General features: G+C 42.1%; 1 protein-coding gene across 1 annotated transcript in view; it reads left to right on the top strand.

Annotated features, from left to right (window-relative positions):
• The first annotated feature begins 3,919 nt into the window (after window positions 1-3,919).
• The window catches only part of CHRNA6 (cholinergic receptor nicotinic alpha 6 subunit), a 51,481-nt gene continuing 34,635 nt past the window's right edge, over window positions 3,920-20,765 (top strand). The window contains exon 1 of the mRNA XM_040324403.1: window positions 3,920-4,287. Within this exon, the coding sequence (XP_040180337.1) occupies window positions 4,212-4,287 (76 nt within the window). The 5' untranslated portion in view covers window positions 3,920-4,211. The remainder of the gene's footprint in view (window positions 4,288-20,765) is intronic.

The following is a 20,765-nucleotide window of genomic DNA, read 5'->3' as shown; positions in this document are numbered from 1 at the left end:
ATTGGGAGGATGCTTTGGGGGTTTGTGACCCCTCAAAGCACTCATGGGGACAAGGGCCTCATTCCCACAACCCTTGCCCGGTGGTTGTGGGGGTCTGCGGGCGGTCGGCTTATCAGGATCTGGAAGACCCCTTTAACAAAGGGGACCCTCAGATCCCGGCCCCCCTATGTGAATTGGTAATGGGGTACATTGTACCCCTACCATTTCACAAAGAAAGTGTAACAATTGTAAAAAAAAAACACAGACACCATTGGGAAAGTCCTTTTTTGTAGCGGTGGTAATCCTCTCTTGGTATCCACTCTTGGTCTCCGCTCTAACTCTGTCGGTATCCTGCGATGGGTGATCTCCTCTCCCAATTTTGTAATTGCATTTTGCTGAAGACAACTTCTTAGAAACGCCAAAGGGATGCATAGAGCTCTCAGAGATAGGACGTTGAGACAGGATAGCACCTACTCCAGTCTCAGATGCATGTAGGATCAGGATGTGCCAGCACTGGAGCTGTAGCAAAAGTGGTGTCACGATCGCTGCCAAACAGACAGCGAGGCGTGGTCACGTCCCAAGTGGCTCTGGGTGGGATTGAACCCAGGACTTCTCCATTGCTTCTCCAGGTCTTTGCTTCTGAGCCACTTCTCAAGTTGATATTCTGCTTGCTGTCCGTCGGAGCCTGGTTCTGAACTATGTGCTGATTGCCTGTCTCTGGATCTCCCTACAATCTGAACTTGTTTATCCTGGTTCAGCTGAGGCAGGTTTCCTAATCAACCAGGGTATAAAGCCCTGCCTCACTATGAGGAAGGTGTCAGTTCATTGTTCTCTGATGGTCCTGTCTGTGCCAACGGATCCTGTGGTTGTCTTCAGCCTACTAGACTGACCCCGGCTTCTGACCCTTTTGGCTTATGTACCCTGGAATGCTGCTGTCTCCTGCCCTTTGACCCCGGCCTGTACTTTTGGATTTTCCCTGCCTTCTCCAGCCCTTGATCCACGGCTTGTGCCCCGGACTTGTCTTTGCTTCCTGTCTGCAACCCTGAACTTTCTGTCAGTAGTTACCTGACTCTCTCTGGAATCCTGGACCACGGCTATACTTCGACTATCCTTGGCAAATCCCTATCAAGCCCCCATGCACAGACTCACAGCCCAGGTAGTGTCTTACCTTATTACCGTGGGCTGTGTGTACCTGCAAGGGTGAGCTTACAAATCTGCAAAATGGACTCCACTCAAGGTAAGCCCTCACAAGTGGCCTTGAGGGAATCAAAGGCCTTAGGAATCTGGGGACCAATTTTGTGGGTTGCCGTCTTTCCTGGTGACATCAGTCAGGAGTTTGACCAGAGGATGAATTATGATTTCCGTTACGACTTGACAAAGCCAAGAAAACATTGCAGAGGACATAGACCAATGGGTCGAGGCCACTGTAAGACTGCAAATAGTTTCTCTGGGTACATTGGAAACCCGGCAGCAGAAATGACATACCCTAAAAATGTAATTTGTTAAGATGGAATTACCACTTTTCTAACTTGTAATACAGGTTGTTCTCTCTCAACCTCTGCAGCACACAGGAGATGTCTGTGTGGTGATTCTCTAGGTATTTGGAATATATGAGAATCTAATCGCGGTAAACTACCTGCAGCATGTCTCAGAGGCAGGGCTTTTTTTCTCAGAGAGAAGGTGCAGGAACTCACCCGCCCCCTCCTAGGCCACGCCCCACCCCCGCCCGTAGAACCGCCCATTCCCATCCCCTAGAACCATGCCTTTAGAAGAAGCTCAGCCCAGTTTAGCAAAGAGACAGCCCAGTCCAGCAGAGACAGCCCAGTCCAGCAGAGACAGCCCAGTCCAGCCTAGCAAAAAGACCATCCAGCCCAGTCCAGCAAAGAGACCGCCCAGTCTAGCAAAGAGACCGCCCAGTCTAGCAAAGAGACCGCCCAGTCTAGCAAAGAGACCGCCCAGTCCAGCAAAGAGACCGCCCTGCTTAGCCCAGCAAAGAGACAGCCCTGCTTAGCCCAGCAAAGGGACAGCCCTGCTTAGCCCAGCAAAGGGACAGCCCTGCTTAGCCCAGCAAAGGGACAGCCCTGCTTAGCCCAGCAAAGGGACAGCCCTGCTTAGCCCAGCAAAGGGACAGCCCTGCTTAGTCCAGGAAAGAGACAGCCCTGCTTAGTCCAGCAAAGAGACAGCCCTGCTTAGTCCAGCAAAGAGACAGCCCTGCTTAGTCCAGCAAAGAGACAGCCCTGCTTAGTCCAGCAAAGAGACAGCCCAGCCCAGTCCACCAAAGAGACAGCCCAGTCCACCAAAGAGACAGCCCAGCCCAGTCCACCAAACAGACCGCCCAGCTTAGTCCAGCAAGAGACCGCCCACCTTAGTCCAGCAAAAAGACAGCTTAGTCCAGTAAGAGATCGCCCCGCTTAGCGAAGAGACCACCTAGCTTAGTCCAGCCAGAAGACCACCAAGGCCAGCCCAGTTCACAGACCACCCAGCCCAATCCACAGACCACCCAGCCCAGTCTGCAGCACAACCCCATTAGTAGCATTTTGCTCACAGTCACAATAGTAACATACCAGTTTTTCATTGCCCTTGCATGGTCTATGATCTCCAGTGTGTTCCAGTGTATGCCTGGCTGACTTCTCTTCCAATACCTGTTATATCAAAGGGTTTTTGACATTCCCGCTTGCTCCACCTCTGCTGCCAAAAGCCTCATATCCATTAAACAATGTACGAGAACTGCTGCTGACTATGCTATCGAATTCTGTACTCTGGCAGCAGGGATTGGTTGGAACAATGAGGCTGCTTTTTTTCCATGGCTTCCAGTGTTTTCCAGTGTATGAGATGGCCTCGCTGACTTCTCTTCCAATACCTGTTTCTGCTTTTGCTCCTTAATACGCTGACTTCTGGCTTCTTGACCCCAGCTCCTCCAGTTACCCACTCTGGCATCCAAACACTGACTTCAGTTTATTACTATGTTCCTGGACTGGTTTATTTTTTGCTATTTTAAATAAAGGTGTGATTTTATCTGCATTTTCTGTCTCCGCCTGGTTTATGGTTCCTAACATTACGCAAGGGCCATGAAGTTCTAAGATGCAGGCAATTCACCTAGTTGTAATATTTTCTCCACATTCGACAAGCAGGACCATTACATGGTTCAGTTTTCCATAGCGTTACAAACGTTTCTAATTCAAACTGCTCATCTGAATCCTCCTACTCCCTGCTGTTCTGTCTATGTTCAGACAGTTGCCTCTAATACTACCAATGTAAGAGGTATGGCTGGGTTTTTTCCGCTTCACTAGCATTCTGGAGGTGATCCAGCTCACTGCAGAGGGTTTCTCAACCCAGCTGGAATATATTTTGAGATGCTGCCCCAGGTGTTAATTATCGACAGAAGCAAAGTAGGCTTCATTATTTCTTTGATTTATGACAAAGCCTTGGCTTGGGCAAACCCTCTATGTGAAACACAGAAACCCATTGTTCAGAATTACATTGATTTTGTGACCTCCTTTAAAACGGTATTTGATATTCCCACTTGCTCCACCTCTGCTGCCAAAAGCCTCAGCGGTACATCATTCTGACAATGTTTGAGGAAAAAAAAATACTGCAAAACATAGTTACTTGAGGCCAGCATTGTAAATGTAGCACAATTTGGCAGTAGGATATTTATATAGCATTTTACCACTGTAAATAGAAAAAGGTCAATATTGCTCTCAGAAGATAGGAAGCTTGTTTGAAATCATGTATACGGCATGCTAATTTAATAAAGACTCTTCCAGGGTCTAATTATATTCTCAGAAATGACCCGAAGCCCTTCTGCATGGTCAATTTTCAGTAGCATCAAGCCCAGGTGTGTCTGTAAATTGAGTAGCCAACATCTGCTAACCCCTGCACAGAACAGGTTGCATTCTATTGCTTTGCATCTCTCTATTTTCAGCTCCCATCTCACTGTTGCTCTTGTTTATCCCTTGGGGCTGTGTTCTCTATCATATGAACGGGTACTTTTCCTTATGAATTTTTTTCCTCATGAAAGAAACACACATGCAGTGTCAGTGACAGGAGAGCAGTGTGAGTCTTTCTCCGCTCTACCTGCCCCTATTTTTGGCACATCACACACGTCATTGTACCTGTGCTTAGACACTAGACGGAGACCTTGATTTATATCCATGCTTCTGGCTGGATCCTGAATCATACATCTCACTTGTTTGTTCACCTTCAGTTTGTTATTTTCTGCTGGAGAAGAAATGATTCTTTGCCATGTTAAGAAAACTGAAATGTATTTCTGCTGTGTTATACTTGTGATGTTAGTAGTCATGCAAGGTAAGTCATTAAGAAATGAATTAGTATGGTTTTTGGATGATCATGTTTCTAGCAGGTTTTGAAATAGTCATTTAAGGTCAAGTATCTTTGTATGTTTTTGGGCATTTGCATTAAATCTGGATTCAGATTGTTTTTTGTTTGTTGTTATCATTGCATTTATGTTTAGTATGTTTACCATATAATAAGAGTGCTTATCAGCAGCATATTTAATATACAATAATGGGCATATGTATATATCAGTGAGTATGATTTTCACCAGACATTCACTAGTAATGAATCAATGACTGTCGTTTAAAATGCATGCACCTGGAAGATTCACTCACATTTTATGTTTGTTGCACATTAGATTCCCTATATTATTAATTTATCCCAATTTTTATAAACATTTTTATATTATAGGGGAAGTATTTATATAGCAGTGAATGTGAATTGCATCAGACATTCACTAGTGGTGACTTAATCCCTGTCGTTTAAAACGCATGCACCTGGAAGATTCACCCACATAGCATGTTTGGTACATCTTAGATTCACTGCCTTATTACTTTACCCAATTTTTTTAATAAATATTTTTATATTATATGGGGCTTATTTATACAGCAGGCAATGTGAATTTCACAAGACATTCACTGATGATGACTCAATCATTGTTGTTTAAAATGCATGCACTTGGAAGATTTATCTACATTGAATGTTGGATTCACTGCTTTATTAATTTACCCAATTTTTTAAATAAATATTTTTATATTATATGGGGGCGTATTTATATAGCAGTAAATGTGAATATCACCAGACATTCACTAGTGGTGTCTCAATCACTATAATTTAAAATGCATAAACCTGGAAGATTCACCTGTATTGAATGTTTAGTACATGTAATGCCCCGTACACACCATCACTTCATGTGATGAAAAAAAATGAAGTTTTTAAAAACGTCACTTTAATTGACCGTGTGTGGGGGAAAACGTTGTTTTATGTCTTCTAAAAAACGACCCAAAAAAATTGAAGCATGCTTCAATTTTATGTGTCGTTTTTCAAAACGTAGTTTTTTACTTCACAGAAATTGACCGTGTGTAGCAAAAAACATTGTTTAAAAAGACGTTTTTACACCCGCGCATGCCCAGAAGCTACTTATGAAGCGAGCTTCAATGGAAAAACGTGGTGGAACGTAACCTCGCTTTGCTAGAACATTGTGAGAAAAACGATGGTGTGTAGGCAACTTCGTCTTTGAAAATTGAAGTTTCAAAAACGTCATTTTTTACTTTACAGAAAATGTCGTTTTTTTTTCATCACATAAAGTGATGGTGTGTACGGGGCATTAGATTCACTGCCTTATTAATTTACCAAATTTTATATTATACATTTATATATATATTTATAAATATTTTTACATTATAAGGGGCTTATTTATAAAGCAGACAATGCGAATTTCACCAGACATTCACTGATGGTGACTAAATCACTGTTGTCTAAAATGCATGCACCTGTAAGATTCAGCCACATTGAATGTTTAGTGCATATTTATATGTTTAATTCACTTTTAAATAAATATTTTTATATTATAAGGGGTGTCATCGGTGAAGCTGAAACAGGAGTACCCCACACCCTGCAAGAGCCTCTGGGTTCCACGGGCCCTCCCGTTACAAGGGGCTTATTTATACAGCAAGCAATGTGAATTTTACCAGACATTCACTGATGGTGACTCAATCACTGTTGTTTAAAACACATGCACCTGGAAGATTCACCCTCAATGAATGTTTGGTGCACATTAGATTCACTGTCTTATAAATATGCCCCATATTTTTATTTTATTTATTTAATATTATTGACTACAATTAAGATAATGAGATTTGATTGTAGCTTTCTGAGAGCTAACAAGGTGTTATTCTCACTAATATTTGAAATACTGCATTTTATATAATATATATTTGGGATTACTTAATGGCATAAAGTAATGATGTATAGCATCCCATAGAAACCAATCAAAAGACAGCTTACATTATCCAGCCCAGTTTAGGCTAATGAATGATGTTACTTATGTGATTGCTTTGGACTAATGTGTACATTTTCAAAATTTACAATTTTACAAATTTGAAGTTAACTTTGATTTTTTAAATTTACAAAAAAGCATGAGTATGGATCAACCCAAGGCGTGTACTATCTGACTATTTAATATTTAGAGATGTTTTGCTTTGCTTAGTGAATTAATTTAATTTAGAAAATATTATATATGAGTTTACTTCATGTTATTACTCTGCAGCATTTATGAACCGGTGGATTAGAAATAACGAAATATTTCTGCACTGAAAAAGTTACATACAGGATGCACAGCCTTGCTTGTGGAGAAATGTAAGCCCTCTGGCACTAAAAGGGTTGAAAGACTAAGACAATTTAGTCAATGAAATTTTAATCTTGAGCAGCCAAGCATTAAACAAGGACTTAAGGGAGAGCTGGAGTCACAAGTGCCTTGCGTAACATCATCTTCACTTGTCAAACCAGGTTTAGAAGAAATCTGCAGAAGTGCTCTCTAAAACCATTCAGTGTGTCTGCTCAATAAAACTTTAATAGAGAGATGTTTGATTTATCCCACACAGCATAAAAGATGTTTGCCTGTTCTCCAAAACACCTGTGGCCACTTGTATTGCCTAACTGTATACTTTTGGATGATATGGGTCAGTTGTTAAACACAAAAATACTGTTAGAAAGAGATGGTGGAGTTTCACATATGCCACATATACAACGTGTCTGTAACAGGTGAACTATGATATAAGATTACAGGAGACTGTTCTGCAAAAGAGAATGTTGGCGTATTTTTACAATAGATAATGTTTAGACATTTCTTCTAAATCTGAATTCCAGGCAAACAGCTAAATAATCAAATTAAATACATACACTGTATTAACAAAATTATTTGGACCCCTGCCTTTACACATGCTTGAACTTTAATGGCATCCCAGTCTTGGTCCATAGGGTTCAATATTGAATTGGCTCACCCTTTGCAGCTATAACAGCTTCAACTCTTCTGGGAAGGCTGATGACAAGTTTTAGGAGTGTGTCTATTGAAAGGTTTGAACATTTTTACAGAAGTGCACTTGTAAGGTCATGCACTGAGTCTCCACTGTAATTCATCCTTAAGGTGTTCTATCGGGTTCAGGTCAAGACAAGGTCGTGCAGGCCAGTCCACCGAAAACTCGCTCATCCATGTCTTTATGGACCTTGTTTGTGCACTGGTGTGCAGTCATTTTGGAACAGGAGGGGCCATCCCCAAACTGTTCCCACAAAGTTGGGAGCATGAAATGATCCAAAATGTCCTAAGAGTTCCCTTCAATGGAACTAAGGGGCCAAGCCCAACCCCTGAAAGACAACCCCACAACATAATCCCCCCTCCACCAAATGTATGGACCGGTGCACAAAGTATGGTCCATAAAGACATGGATGAGTGAGTTTAGGTTAGGGGAACTTGACTGGCCTGCTTGATTTGTGTCACCTTTCCTCTTCGCTTTGCTATGGCTTTGACAAAAAAGAATCTGGGGGTACACTGAAGAGACTGTGGGAGTAAAATAAGAACCACTGTTGGTGTGGTGGAAGCAATAATTACCCTCAAGCCTTGGTGTCAGCAATTATATCTCCATATCTTGTGTTAAGGCCCATACACACGGTCAGACTTTTTGCCAACAAACTTCAAAATGAGCAAGTTTGCAAAAAAATCCGACCGTGTGTACGCGCGATCTGACAAACTTTTTCGGTTTTCATCGGACAAAAGTTCGCTCTGCAAACGGACAAACTTTTTCGGCAACAAAAGTCCAATGGTGCCTAGTCCGACCGTGTGTACAGCAAGCCATCGGACTTTTGTACAAAGTACAAATACGCATGCCCAGAACCAATGTTAAAATCAACCAACAATAGCAGAAGTTGACCAAAGGGTGAAGGGTAAAGAGCAGAAAAGAGCAGAAAAACCACGTGATGTTGGAAAAGTTTTGAGAAAGTTTGAAGAAAAGTCAGAGCGTGTGTATGCTATGGGTGTGCCCGGCCAACTCCCTTCGGACAAAAATGCAAGGAAAAGTTTGTTTGAAGTCCGATCGTGTGTACGAGGCTTAAGGGCCCACAATAATACCCCCATGAGTCAGGAACAGCAAAAACTCCTAGCAAGTGTCAGGGTCAGTAATGATAGCCCACAGCAATACACCTCAGCAATAACCTCCAGAAAATTTCAGGGTAAGCAACAACTGCCAGTAAAGTGTAAGAGCCACCAATAACCTCCAGTAAGTGTCAGATCCAGCAATGATAACCCTCAGTATTAAAGGGGTTGTAAAGGAAAAAATTTCATAATAAGCATCCTAAGACATTCCTCTTTTCACTTCCTCATTGTTCGTTTTTGCTCAGAAGTTGCTCTATTTCTTCTCTGTTCTGTTCACTTCCTGCTTGTCTGATTGTTACTCAGTACCGTGAAGGGAGGCTTTACTGCGGTGGTCAGTGACGTGCTCGCCCCCTCCTGGGAACTATATCTGTGCGGCAGGACGCTCTCTACGTGTTAGAGACTTCAAGGAGGTGTGAATTACTGGGCGTGCCGCAATGCATACTGGGAAATGTAGTTCTTACATGAACGAGCGACGAAAACCAGGAAGTGAATGAGGGACCAGAAACTAGAACACCGGGGGTGATATAGATAAAGGAGTGTAATAGGTATTTACTCGTTTTTTTAACAGAATCATTACACTATTCTGTCTGTCTACCTTGCAGACATGAATTTTAGGCAAATTTTTTTTTCCTTTACAACTCCTTTAAACCACAGCAATAAACTGCACCAATAATCTCAGCATTAACCCCCAAAAACAAACTTCAACAATAATTGATAGCAATAAATCCAAGCAATAACCCTCTAGCAATAGCCACTAGCACTGAACCCCTGTAGTAACCCAAGCAATAAACAGCAGAAATAAACCTTGAGCCAAAGAGCCTAATTGTGGCTGCTAATGGAAGTGCTATAAGGGTGCTTGATGACATTTTGGAGTTGTTATAGCACACCTAATCCTGTTCCCTTTGCATCCTATTAAAAGTAAAGTGGGCCTGCTACCCAGTCAATGTTCCACGTTTAATGTTAGACTTCAAACCACTAGATGATTGTTGTTAGCACACTGTTATGCCACCAATTTTTTGGCCAAATGTTGCGGCCATCCCTGCTTTTAATTGCATACTTGCTTCAAATAAATAATGAAAAAATAAAAAGTAAAGCGGACCACAGCCATGGGCTGCACCTATGTAAACATTACTGAACACAAGGGTAACAATATCTTTACCCCCGGTCCCTGGTAGCTGGCTCTTGATTGCACTTAAAGTGGTTATTTGCCTTACAAATACTGTAGCTGTTGACTTGTAAAAAAAAGAACACTCACCTGTCTAGTGGTCCAGCGCTGTTCTCACGTCCTCACGTAAACCGGTTCTTCACTGTACTTCAGGTTCCCGGCATTGGCATGTTTACTGTGGGCAGCCAGCTGTGATTCCTTGCGGCTTCACAGCCGGATGCTCACAGCGCATGCGCAAAACACGTTGCACTTTGTGAATGGTCCCACAGCCATAAGTAATGCAAAGAGTGCATAGGTCAGAGGTAAGTAATGAACACATTGCAGATGTCAACAATGAGTAAAGTAAGTAGAAACACACCACTACAAAGTAGTATATTCGGTATTTATATGTTTAATACATAATACTAATTACTACACAATAATTGTTCCCATTTTTACTGCCATTTTTTGTTGCAGAGACAAGCTCCCAGAGTTGTCAGTGGCAATCAATTTACAGCTTTTCTGTTTTATTAGTTCAGGTTAGCAAATTCAAAGACACGCATACAGTTATTGAGGTCTTCACTTTTTAACTTCAACTAATAAAACAGAAATGCTACTGCCAACTTCAGGAGCTCTTCTCTGCAGCAAAAATAAATAAAAAATTCAGTTTTTAAGTGCTAGGTAGGTCTGTAAGTAAAGTAACCAGATCTGGGCACGTACTAACAAGGACAAGTGGCAGAAGGTGATTATTCAGATGCCTATTCTCCAGGACACTGATCTCCTTGTTCTTGGTCGTCTCACAAACCCAGTCTCAGTCTCCCCAAAAAAGAACCTATAGAGGAAGTCTTACCCACACTTCACAAGAGCCACGTCCTCCCCAAAATGGCACTCTTGCATATGTGCAGCTTTGTGTTTATCTAGCAAGGTTACTTTGCGGTATAAGCAAGGAAGTTCAGATCTCTGCAGTGTACAAATGTGTTTTTACTGAACAAAAATGCATTATTAGGAATACAAGACTGACAGATATATCAAGCAAGATGCCTAGCAAACAAGCAGAAACGATGGTCTGTAAAAGTAGAAATACGCTTAAAAGTTACTTAACTCCAGTTACTGTGTGTTTGTGATCTCCGTTGAGAACTAGGACTCAAGCTTCTTAAACAGTTGCTGGAGAATCAGGCAAAATAGTCTTTAGGTCTTCTGGCTTTTTACAAACCTTCTACCTGCTATGGTGTTAATGCATGATGAAGTATTTCACTATCAGTCCCTGCTGCAAATTTTTTTTGGGCTTTTGTTGAAACATTTACAAACGGTTCTTACTGTCAACAGTTCCCATCGGTTGAGGACAGCCTGTGTACTTGTTACCAAGGTATTAGTTTGAGAAACATCCTTAAACAAACTCAACAGTAACCTAATTTCTATTCTATGACAGTCTTATAGAAAAATCATTTATATAATATATTGTATATCAAATGCAACACAGCAGCAATACTTGAATGGCGGACCAGATTTTCTTTTCTGGCTTTTCAATTTTAAAAGCCAGAAAAGCAAAACCATCCTAACAATTAAACGTACATGCATAATTGGCTACAGAGTCCACTAGCTCCATATTGAGATGGCGGGTAAGCACCTTCGCAGTGCAGGACACAGAGTCATACTTCCCCAATTAGATATTTACCTGATATGCTTGTTTGCTGGGGACAGACCCCTCAAAACAAAGATCGTTCTCTGCTGGCAGCACACAACGGACTCTAGCTCGCACATTAAAGCTGATCAGTTTAGCGTGTGCCTAGAGTGAGCGGGTCTTTAGGGTACAGCAATACACCAAAAACCTGTTTTAATCAGGCACAGGCTATATCATCTGACCTTAGATTAAACACTATTTATGAGACTAGGTGCAGAACTGCAGCCTGAGAATTCTATAGCACTAGGGAATGTCCAGCAGATAGCAGGAGAGGAGAGGGAACTTTCTATCCATCTTAATACAAATGCACACGTGGATTGATACAATTTTCAAAAATCTTTGTGCCCAATAATATGCATTTACAGTGGTTGAAATTGTTCATCCCCCCCTGCCCCCCCTTAGTGGCCTTCTTATTGCCCATTCCTTATCTGTGCATCATATTAAAAGTTTTATTAGGACTGGGTTTACCCATTTTTGGCCAACCTATGCATAAGAGAATCTACACAGGCATTATCTACATCTACAGAGGGAAAGTATATATTGTGATGTACATAGTGTCTACTCCTAGGAAATATGTTTCAAAACCACACATCAAACAATTTAGGATTTTCTGCATTGATTGCATTGATTTTCATAGTAATACCTCGTACACACAGATGGGCTTTTTTTCTAGGAAAGTCCGGCCGTGTGTAGCCTCCATCTGACTTTTTTTTTGGAAGTCCGACAGACCTTAGATAGAGAACCTGTTCTCTTTCATTCCGTCGGACTTCCGACGGACTCACAACGGACTTCTGCATGGTCAAAAGTCCGACCGTGTGTGCAAGGCATTACACTGCATGAAGGTTCACACACCAGTACACCATATATTGGTGTCTATACCTTTTTTCATATTTGTTTCTTTGTGTGGACACATTTTGTGACAAGTTGAAGACTGGTATCTCATGACAAGGCCACAATCCATTAGAAAATATTAGAATCTTTTAGGGGTACAAAAAATTGATTGCAAACTGATATTTAAGGTCCTTCCATGAAGCAGTATCACACAGCTGAACCTATGGTTTTATTCAAATTAATAGACTAGAGTCATAAGGATATAATTCAGCTTGAACTGGGTATGTTTAGGCAAAAAAATGGTGTAATCTAAACATTTTATAAACCAATAAGGCCATAGCTAGTAAATTGCATCCAGACTGTAAATTTCATTTTTCTGATGGTTTCCAGAAGAGCTAGGCTTGTCTAAAAGTATCTCTGATCAAGCCTGAGCTCCTGTGGTGAACTCATTCTCCGTAAGCTTCTTTTAATGAAATAAAAAAAATTCACTGCAGCTTTTATGTATCTTATGGTTGACCCACAAGAGTGATGCCAGTAATAAACTACACTGGCCTGCTGCATTCAGAAAAGACTATTCAAATATGCAGTTGTGTTCCAGTGTGCTTTAAATATAAAAGCAGACTTGTTGTTCTGGTTCAGAACTGTCTGTGATCTCCAGTGTCTCTTCATGGTACATTTTGAATAATGCAAAACTGTAACCAAAGCATTTTTGTATCATGCACATTTTTTAAAAATTCTTTCTAAATCCACATTGTTTTCATTTCGATAGAGCATCAAAGATTCGAATGTATACGTTTTTATTGTTGTCATATTCACTATGGGATTGAAAGTCAACATGTTTTTGCAAATGTTGAGTTGTAAACAGATTAGGGTGAGGCCTCGTACACACGACCGAGAAACTCGACGGGCGAAACACATCGAGTTCCTCGTCGAGTTCTTGTCGAGGAACTTGACAAGCTTGCTTTGCGTACACACAGTCAAGCCAAAATCTCCTCGTTCTCAAACGCGGTGACATACAACACATACAACGGCAGGGGAAGTTCGATTCCACTGGCTAAACTCTTGGGGCTGCTTTTGCTAATTTCATGTGTTTGCGTGTTAAATAAAAGTTTGGTAAGAGAAATTTGCACTTTTCAGTCTGTTACAGCTTTAAAAATGTGTTATCTCCATTACAAATGCTACTTTTACTCCCGTCTCATACTTTTTTCTGAGCAAGCGCGGGTTTCTTAGCATACAGACGTCCGAGTTTCTCATTGAAAACCAGCCCGACCAGAAACTCGACGAGCCAAATCAGACTCCCGTCGAGAAAATAGAGAACTTGCTCTCTTTTTGGCTCGTCGAGTTTCTCGACAGTTTCCTCGACGAAAATGTACACACGACCGGTTTCCTCGACCAAAAAATATCTCCCAGCAAGGTTCTTGCTGGTTTTTGCCGAGAAACTCGGTCGTGTGTACGAGGCCTTAGAGGGGAAACCTTTCAATGAGGACACTTGTTTGATTTCCTTTTAAATTTCTGTGATGTCTCCAAGACAGGAAGAGAAGACAGATCTCCCAATGGGAGCAAAAAAAAACCACCCCTACTTTATCAATGTGGCTGCTGCTATAGAGCTAAAGATATTTAATATGGTTATAAACATGTCTGCAAATGTTATTATTTATCCATGTCATGGTAAAGCTAGTAGTGGTTAGTCACATTTAACTGGACTTCTTTTGTATGTTGACAATGTTTCGCAGTAGGGGTGCAACGGATCGTCACCGATCCGTGATCCGAACGGGTCACCCCGTTCGGATCGGCACACCATGCGGTCCGCGGAACGCTCCGGAGCCTCGGCCGTAGGAAAGTCCCCGGCTTCGGCCTAGCTCCGGAGCGGCGGCTATCTTGCTCCACCCCCGTGTGCTTGTCAGAGCCCAGAGCACAGCGTGACACGCCTCCCCGCCTCAGCGCGCAAATGGAGCGGACTAAAGCAGACAGCGCAGGATCATCCACCGGCAGCTACAGGAAAGGTCCAGGGGCTGAGAGGATCATTGAGGCGGGCGGTGTATAGTTACAGAGCTGTGAGCAATCTGCTATGGGCAATGGTGACCTTCCCCAGTGTGCTGCGAGTGTCTCTCTATTGAGAATAAGCCAGAGAGAGAGGACACTGCGATCACCTGCCAGCCAAGGAGCTCAGAGTGATAGGGGGGGGGGAGATCACCGGGAACTGTGTCCATCAACCCTGACATCTGGGAGCATCCCTGCAGAGGAGATCAATGTGTCATCTGTACGAGGATATACCCAACCCCCCCCCCCCCCCTTTCTATACAAGAAACCCCCCCTCCCTGTGCGATTGAGGATGGATATGCCCCCTGCTTTTTTTCCTGTGTGCACTGTACTAATCACAGTAATGATAGTTATTAGGGGGGCAAGTGGACACCCAACAGAGTTTTAGATTCAGTTATTTTCATCACAAACTGAGCTTATACGCTTAAATACAGTTTTTGTAAATCCGACGGACTGTTTAAATGTTAAATTTAATGTGAAAATCAGAGGTGTTCTGTCACATTAGCAATAAACAGTCTGTCGGATTTCCAAACACTGTATTTAAGCACATAAACTCCGTTTCGTGTTGAGAATAACTGTGTTATCTAAAACTCTGGTGGGTGTAACAAGATTTGTGTTTTTTTTTTTTTTTTTTTTTTGATCCGATCCGTGACTCCTGATCCGAGGATCGATCCGATCCGTGAGTTTTTTGATCCGTTGCACCCCTATTTCGCAGCACGTCCAAAATGCTTTTTCATTTCTAAAAAGTGTCACAAACATACCCCAGCAAACTATATACAGTATCTCACAAAAGTGAGTACACCCCTCACATTTTTGTAAATATTTTATTATATCTTTTCATGTGACAACACTGAAGAAATTACACTTTGCTACAATGTAAAGTAGTGAGTGTACAGCTTGTATAATTGACCCTCAAAATAACTTAACACACCATTAATGTCTAAACCACTGGAAACAAAAGTGAGTACACCCCTAAGTGAAAATGTCCAAATTGGGACCAATTAGCCATTGTCCTCACCGGTGTCATGTGACTCGTTAGTGTTACAAGGTCTCAGGTGTGAATGGGGAGCAGGTGTGTTAAATTTGGTGTTATCTCTTTCACTCTCTTATACTGGTCACTGGAAGTTCAACATGGCACCTCATGGCAAAGAACTCTCTGAGGATCTTAAAAAAAAGAATTGTTGCTCTAAATAAAGATGGCCTAGGCTATAAGAAGATTGCCAAGACCCTGAAACTGAGCTGCTAGACCTAGAGTCTTGACACCACCTGTTTCAAGTACAAGGATAACTTTAACAGACAGAAATATGTCTGTTCAATGGGATCACCATTATTTCAGAACAAGTCCAGGTAAATGTGACTAACCCCTTCTGGTTCTAAATGTGGTATTGATTTTGTGTCCAATTAATACCCAATTCATACAGTATATTTTCAAAAAAGATTTATTTGCAGAATAAGGGGACACAATTTTACTGTACTTCTTTGATTTAACACAATGTGTAGCTTAAAAGGTTTCAAGGCACCCTACAATACGTTAGTCAGGCGTGTGGGGAGCCTTGTAACTGTTAAGTTAGGGGGAACCTTGAAACCCCATGAGACATGACATTGAAAGCTCTTCAACCTGTTGGGGTCCCTATAAAAAGGGGATTCCAACATGGGGTTAATTGCCAGTCACATCAGGAATTAATCAGCAGTGGCGCTTCTTTGCCGATACCTCAGAGGAGACATGAAGACTTTACTTCAACAGCTGTTGGAGGCTGGGCCGAAGTGGAAGGTGGGGACAGCAGGATCCAGTGGTGCCTCACCTTACCTCATGGGCTGGAAGCTGAAGACGCCGCAGAGTAAGCGGAAGGCAGTGGACCAGCAGCGGTGGAAGAAGAAGACAGCTGTGAAGAGGTTCTCTAGAAAGAGGAAGAGGACTGTGGGGATCCGATTCCAGGTCGGCATGGTCAAGTCTCGAGGGGAGGAGCAAGTGAAGACAGCGGGCTGATGAAGAGGCAGTGCAAGTCCCGGTGGCCTTACAGTCCTCAGGAGGCAGGAAGGAGAAGAGTACCCGATAGGCCGGGCTCTCTGAAGATGCAGCGACCCATCAGTGACATAAGGGGAGGCGAATATAGGATGAGAAGGAGCTGAAGCCAGTCAGAAGTGGATATTGGAGGCCGGTCTTCCAGGCAACCAGGAATGCCGGAACCAAGGGCCACAGCCAGAAGTATATTTGATGGTTCTCTACACAGGTGCCGGGCACAGGCAGGAGGGCGAGGTGGGACATTTACAATAACAGCAGAGCAGGGTGTAACGCTTTCCTCCCTACTTCAGCATTCAGGTTCCTGCTGCTGCTTCCGCTGGAGCACTCTTTGTTAACTTACGTATTTCCCCATTAGCTATTTTACCCAAAAAAGAGCCGAATATTTTTCGGCTCATACATAATTTTTCATTTCCATATTAGACATGTACACAACAAAAGATTTCGTATTTTTTTGCTCCATTTCGTCTGCACAACAAAAATGTTTGTATTTTTTTGTTCCGTTTCGTCTCGTTCCGTAGATTCGTAAAGATTCGTAATTTCGTAAGACTCAAGTTTTCCTATTCGGACCCGTTCGTATTTCGTAAGACGCAAGTTTTACTATTCTGACCCGTTCGTAACAGTTTTATTTTCGTTTATACTGAATGATTTGTAATTCTGTCTAATTTATTTTATTTCGAAATTCGTAATTTTGTTAGATAATAATTTTCGTTCAATGGATTTGTAATTTTGTACTTTCGTAAATACATAGCAACACGCAGGTAATCCATACTAAGATATACTTTCTCTTAAGCCCCATACACACGGTCGGACTTTTTGCCAACAAACTTCAAAATGAGCGTTTTCCAAAAGATACGACCGTGTGTACGCTCTATCGGACAAACTTTTTCGGTTTCAAAAGTCCGGCCAACTCCCTTCAGACAAAAATCCACGGAAAAGTTTGTTTGAAGTCTGATCGTGTGTACGAGGCTTTACACTGTACAATGTGACTCAGCAAAACTCACAAAATAGATAAGCTGATTGGCTAAGATATTAAGTAATCACTCACTAACTACACTGCCCAGTGCCCATTAGAAAGAACTATACAAGTACATAAATTTACGAACAGACAAAGAAACGGATTTACAAAACACACAAATGAAAATACGAACATACGAATGAAAATACGAACAGACAAAGGATTTAAAATACGGAATGCAAATCGTTCGTTATAGATGTCATTTTCGTTCTTTTGCTTTTTCGGTGTTTCGTATTTTAGTAATATTGTCCAATCATACGTTCGTATTTTCGCTTGTTCGTTATTTTGCTTATTCGTAATTCCATAATTTTCGTATTTTGGTTTCACCTTCCTAAAGAAAAATTGGAAACATATTGAATTATTTTCTTATTGTTCGTGGGAAAAAAGTTTTATTAAAAGATATGCAAAATATATTAGACTTACTGGCTTTTGCAACTAGGGTTTTGCCATTTGACAGAAAATTTTCAATAAGACTCTATTTGGCCATATGTGGTTTATAGAATTCCAAATCACACATGAGAATAACTTCTGATCTGTGGGAGGATATGTTAGTTTGAATTCAGTTCTTGGTGCATTTTAATGGTAGAACCAGTACTTCATAAAGGTTTACATTTCTTATGGTTAAGGGACTTTCCAATATCTTGTCACTCGTTTCAAATAGGGGCAGCTACAGAAGCAGAAAGACTGGGTCTATGCAAAAATTAGATAAAAAACTGGGTAGATGGAAGTCGAATGCTTATGTTTCCTATATTAGATCTAATTTGTCCTTTAGAATCCTAGGTAAGAAGTGAATTATATGTATTGTTGGGCATTGCTTTGTATTTTGGGCCCACAAAAGAGAAGCTGAAAGAATCCATGACGAGAATTTGGATTTGAATTCACAGTTATTTCAGATTTCCTGGTTGGGTAAATGGAGCATGCATTGGGAGGAAATAATGTCAAAATTGCGATGATTAGCTTATGGGTGGCCACTAACATATTGCTGATTCATTTAGGTGGTTTGGTGATGATGTTGGTCATCAAAAAAAACGTAAATTTCATTTTTCACATTTAGTGTATTCCACTATGCAGAAATTCAAACCATTATCTCCCAGTATTGACATTGTTTTTTTTTTCAGAAATCATTCCTCGTTTGTAATTTGGCTACATTCTGATCTGTTCAAAGCATTTGAAAATGTAGGAAACACATTAGTTGAATGTTAGAAAAATGTATGAGTTTGGAATATGGTTATTAATTTAGGCATAAAGATTTGGAAGGAAGGAGGGGGAGTTCCGGGCCTGTATAGGGATGATGGGGTACATCTTTCCGACGTAGGTTTGGATATACTCACCTTAGGCCCCGTACACATGACCGGATCGATCCGCTGGGATTGATCCGCGGATCAGTTCCAGCAGATAAATCCGGTCGTGTGTACGGCCTAGCGGACATTTTCAGGCGGATAAAAATCCAGCCGACGGATTCCCAGCGGATAAAAATTTCTTAGCATGCTAAGAAATCTATCCGCTGGAATCCAGTCCAGCGGACTGATCCGGTCGTCTGTACAGACTCACCGGATCAGTCCGTCCGCTCCCATCCCTTGCATGCGTCCTAATGATTCGATGCATGCATGGAAGTATTTACCTTCCAGGGTCGCGCACGTCGCCGCGTCATCGGCGCGGCCACGTCACCGCAGATGTATTCCGCGGGGTATTCGATCGGATGGTGTGTACAGCCATCAGATCCAAATCCGCCAGAGTATTTATCCGCTGGAAACGGTCGGGCGGACCGTTTCCAGCGGATATCCTCTCGTCTGTACGAGGCCTCAGATTTGCAGACAGCAATTTAACAGGATGCAGGCTGGGGATTGTAGTCAGAAGTCTCTCAGCCACCTGCCATTTTGGAGGCAAGTCATTATTGGATTTTATGGCTGGTTTAATACAACTGGAGCTACAAAAGCCGAGTTGGATTGTTCTGATTATGCTTGTTTATAAGTTAGTTATTAATGTTATTGGACACAATTCACTAAGACCCCTTTCACACTGAAGGTGTTTTTCAGGCGTTTTAGCACAAACAATCTCGACTGTAAAGCACCTGAAAAACACCTCCCATGCCACCCCAGTGCTTTCACACTAGGGCGGTGCGTTTGCAGGACGTTACAAAAAGTCCTGCAAACAGCATCTTTGGGGCAGGTTGGGAGCGATGTATAAAGCGCTCCTAAACCGCCCCTGCCCATTGGAATAGCACTTCTGAAGCACCTGAAAAGCGATATGGAAGCGCCGCAACACAGGCGGTTTTAACCCTGTCTTCGGCCGATAGCAGGGGGTTAAAAGCGCCCCGCTATTGGCCAAAAAGCACCGCTAAAACTACGGTAAAGGGCTGCTAAAACTAGCGCCGCCTTACCGATAATGCGACCCCAGTGTAAAAAAGGGGTCTAAGAGTTATTTTATCGGATCCGAGCATTCCGTAAAATAATGCACAACATTCAGAAGAACAAAAGTGGGGGAACTCTCCCTAAAATCTTTCATGCAGTATCTTTCTGAATTATGCCTTAGATTCTGCATGAAACTATGCCGTAAGTCATCACAAGCATCTTATATGATGATATTCAAAAAAGGCAGCCAACAATTTAGTCATGGTAGGTATGGCATGGCTTCTCTGTGTTAAGGGCTCAAGGTTGTGTTGGGTATAAAGCTCCATGATAAGTGGCTAAGATAACCTGAACTTCTGCAGTGTTTTAGCATTGGTGAATGGATTCAGCAGTGTCTGCTCACTTGAGATCTTCTCCTCCTGCTCCTCTTCTGCATTGATTTAAATTCCAGAAGACTGGATTCAAAGAGCTCCATCATCTTTGCCATCTGCCCAGCCTCTAGAAACAACTCCTGACTAAAATCTAGCTGACACCTGCTCCAACTTGCACTTTCAGCCATCAGGATGAGGGATGGTCCAGCATGGAGCACACGTGACATCACAGGTTATGTGATTACTTCCGGGGAACACTTCCGGGAGGCAGGTCAGCAGGGAAGGCAAGGGGCTGATTGAGATACGCATTCAGAGCCACTGTTCCTTCTATTGGCCTGATCAGGCCAATAGAAGAAGCAGTGGCTTCGAGCGCGTCCAGCTCCATGTCGGACCAGGCCTCATCCTGATGGCCACAGGACAAGCCTGAGATAAAACACTCTGCATTCTCCACACCCGTGCAGCCTATGGATTCGGGACAAGGACTACAGGGTTTTACAGATGAGTCTTCATTTTCTTCCTTTCCTGTAAGTGTGATTTGTACATTGTGTCATTAAAAGAAAATGTTTAATACTGCACTTAGGTGGTGCTTCCCTTTTTTCTACCCTTTCTTGTCTACTACAGAGTCAGCTTTCTGAGGACAGCAGCCACCATTGACCAGCCATATTACCTGCTTTTTTAACCCTTGAACTGCTTGTTTTTTTCTTATGGACTAATTGTCATACCACATTTTACAAATGCACTTTGTATTTGCGCTAACAGTTACCTTTTCCACAGTACTTAAAGGGGTGGTTCACCCTAAAAACTACTTTTTCTTATTCCACTGCCCCCCCCCCCCCCACATTACAATACGATTAAGGCTCTTATTATTTTTTTCATGCTGTACATACCTT

The sequence above is a fragment of the Rana temporaria genome, chromosome 1 (assembly GCF_905171775.1).
Source record: "Rana temporaria chromosome 1, aRanTem1.1, whole genome shotgun sequence".
NCBI classification, from domain to species: Eukaryota; Metazoa; Chordata; class Amphibia; order Anura; family Ranidae; genus Rana; species Rana temporaria.
This window is presented reverse-complemented; position numbering and strand designations above follow the sequence as displayed.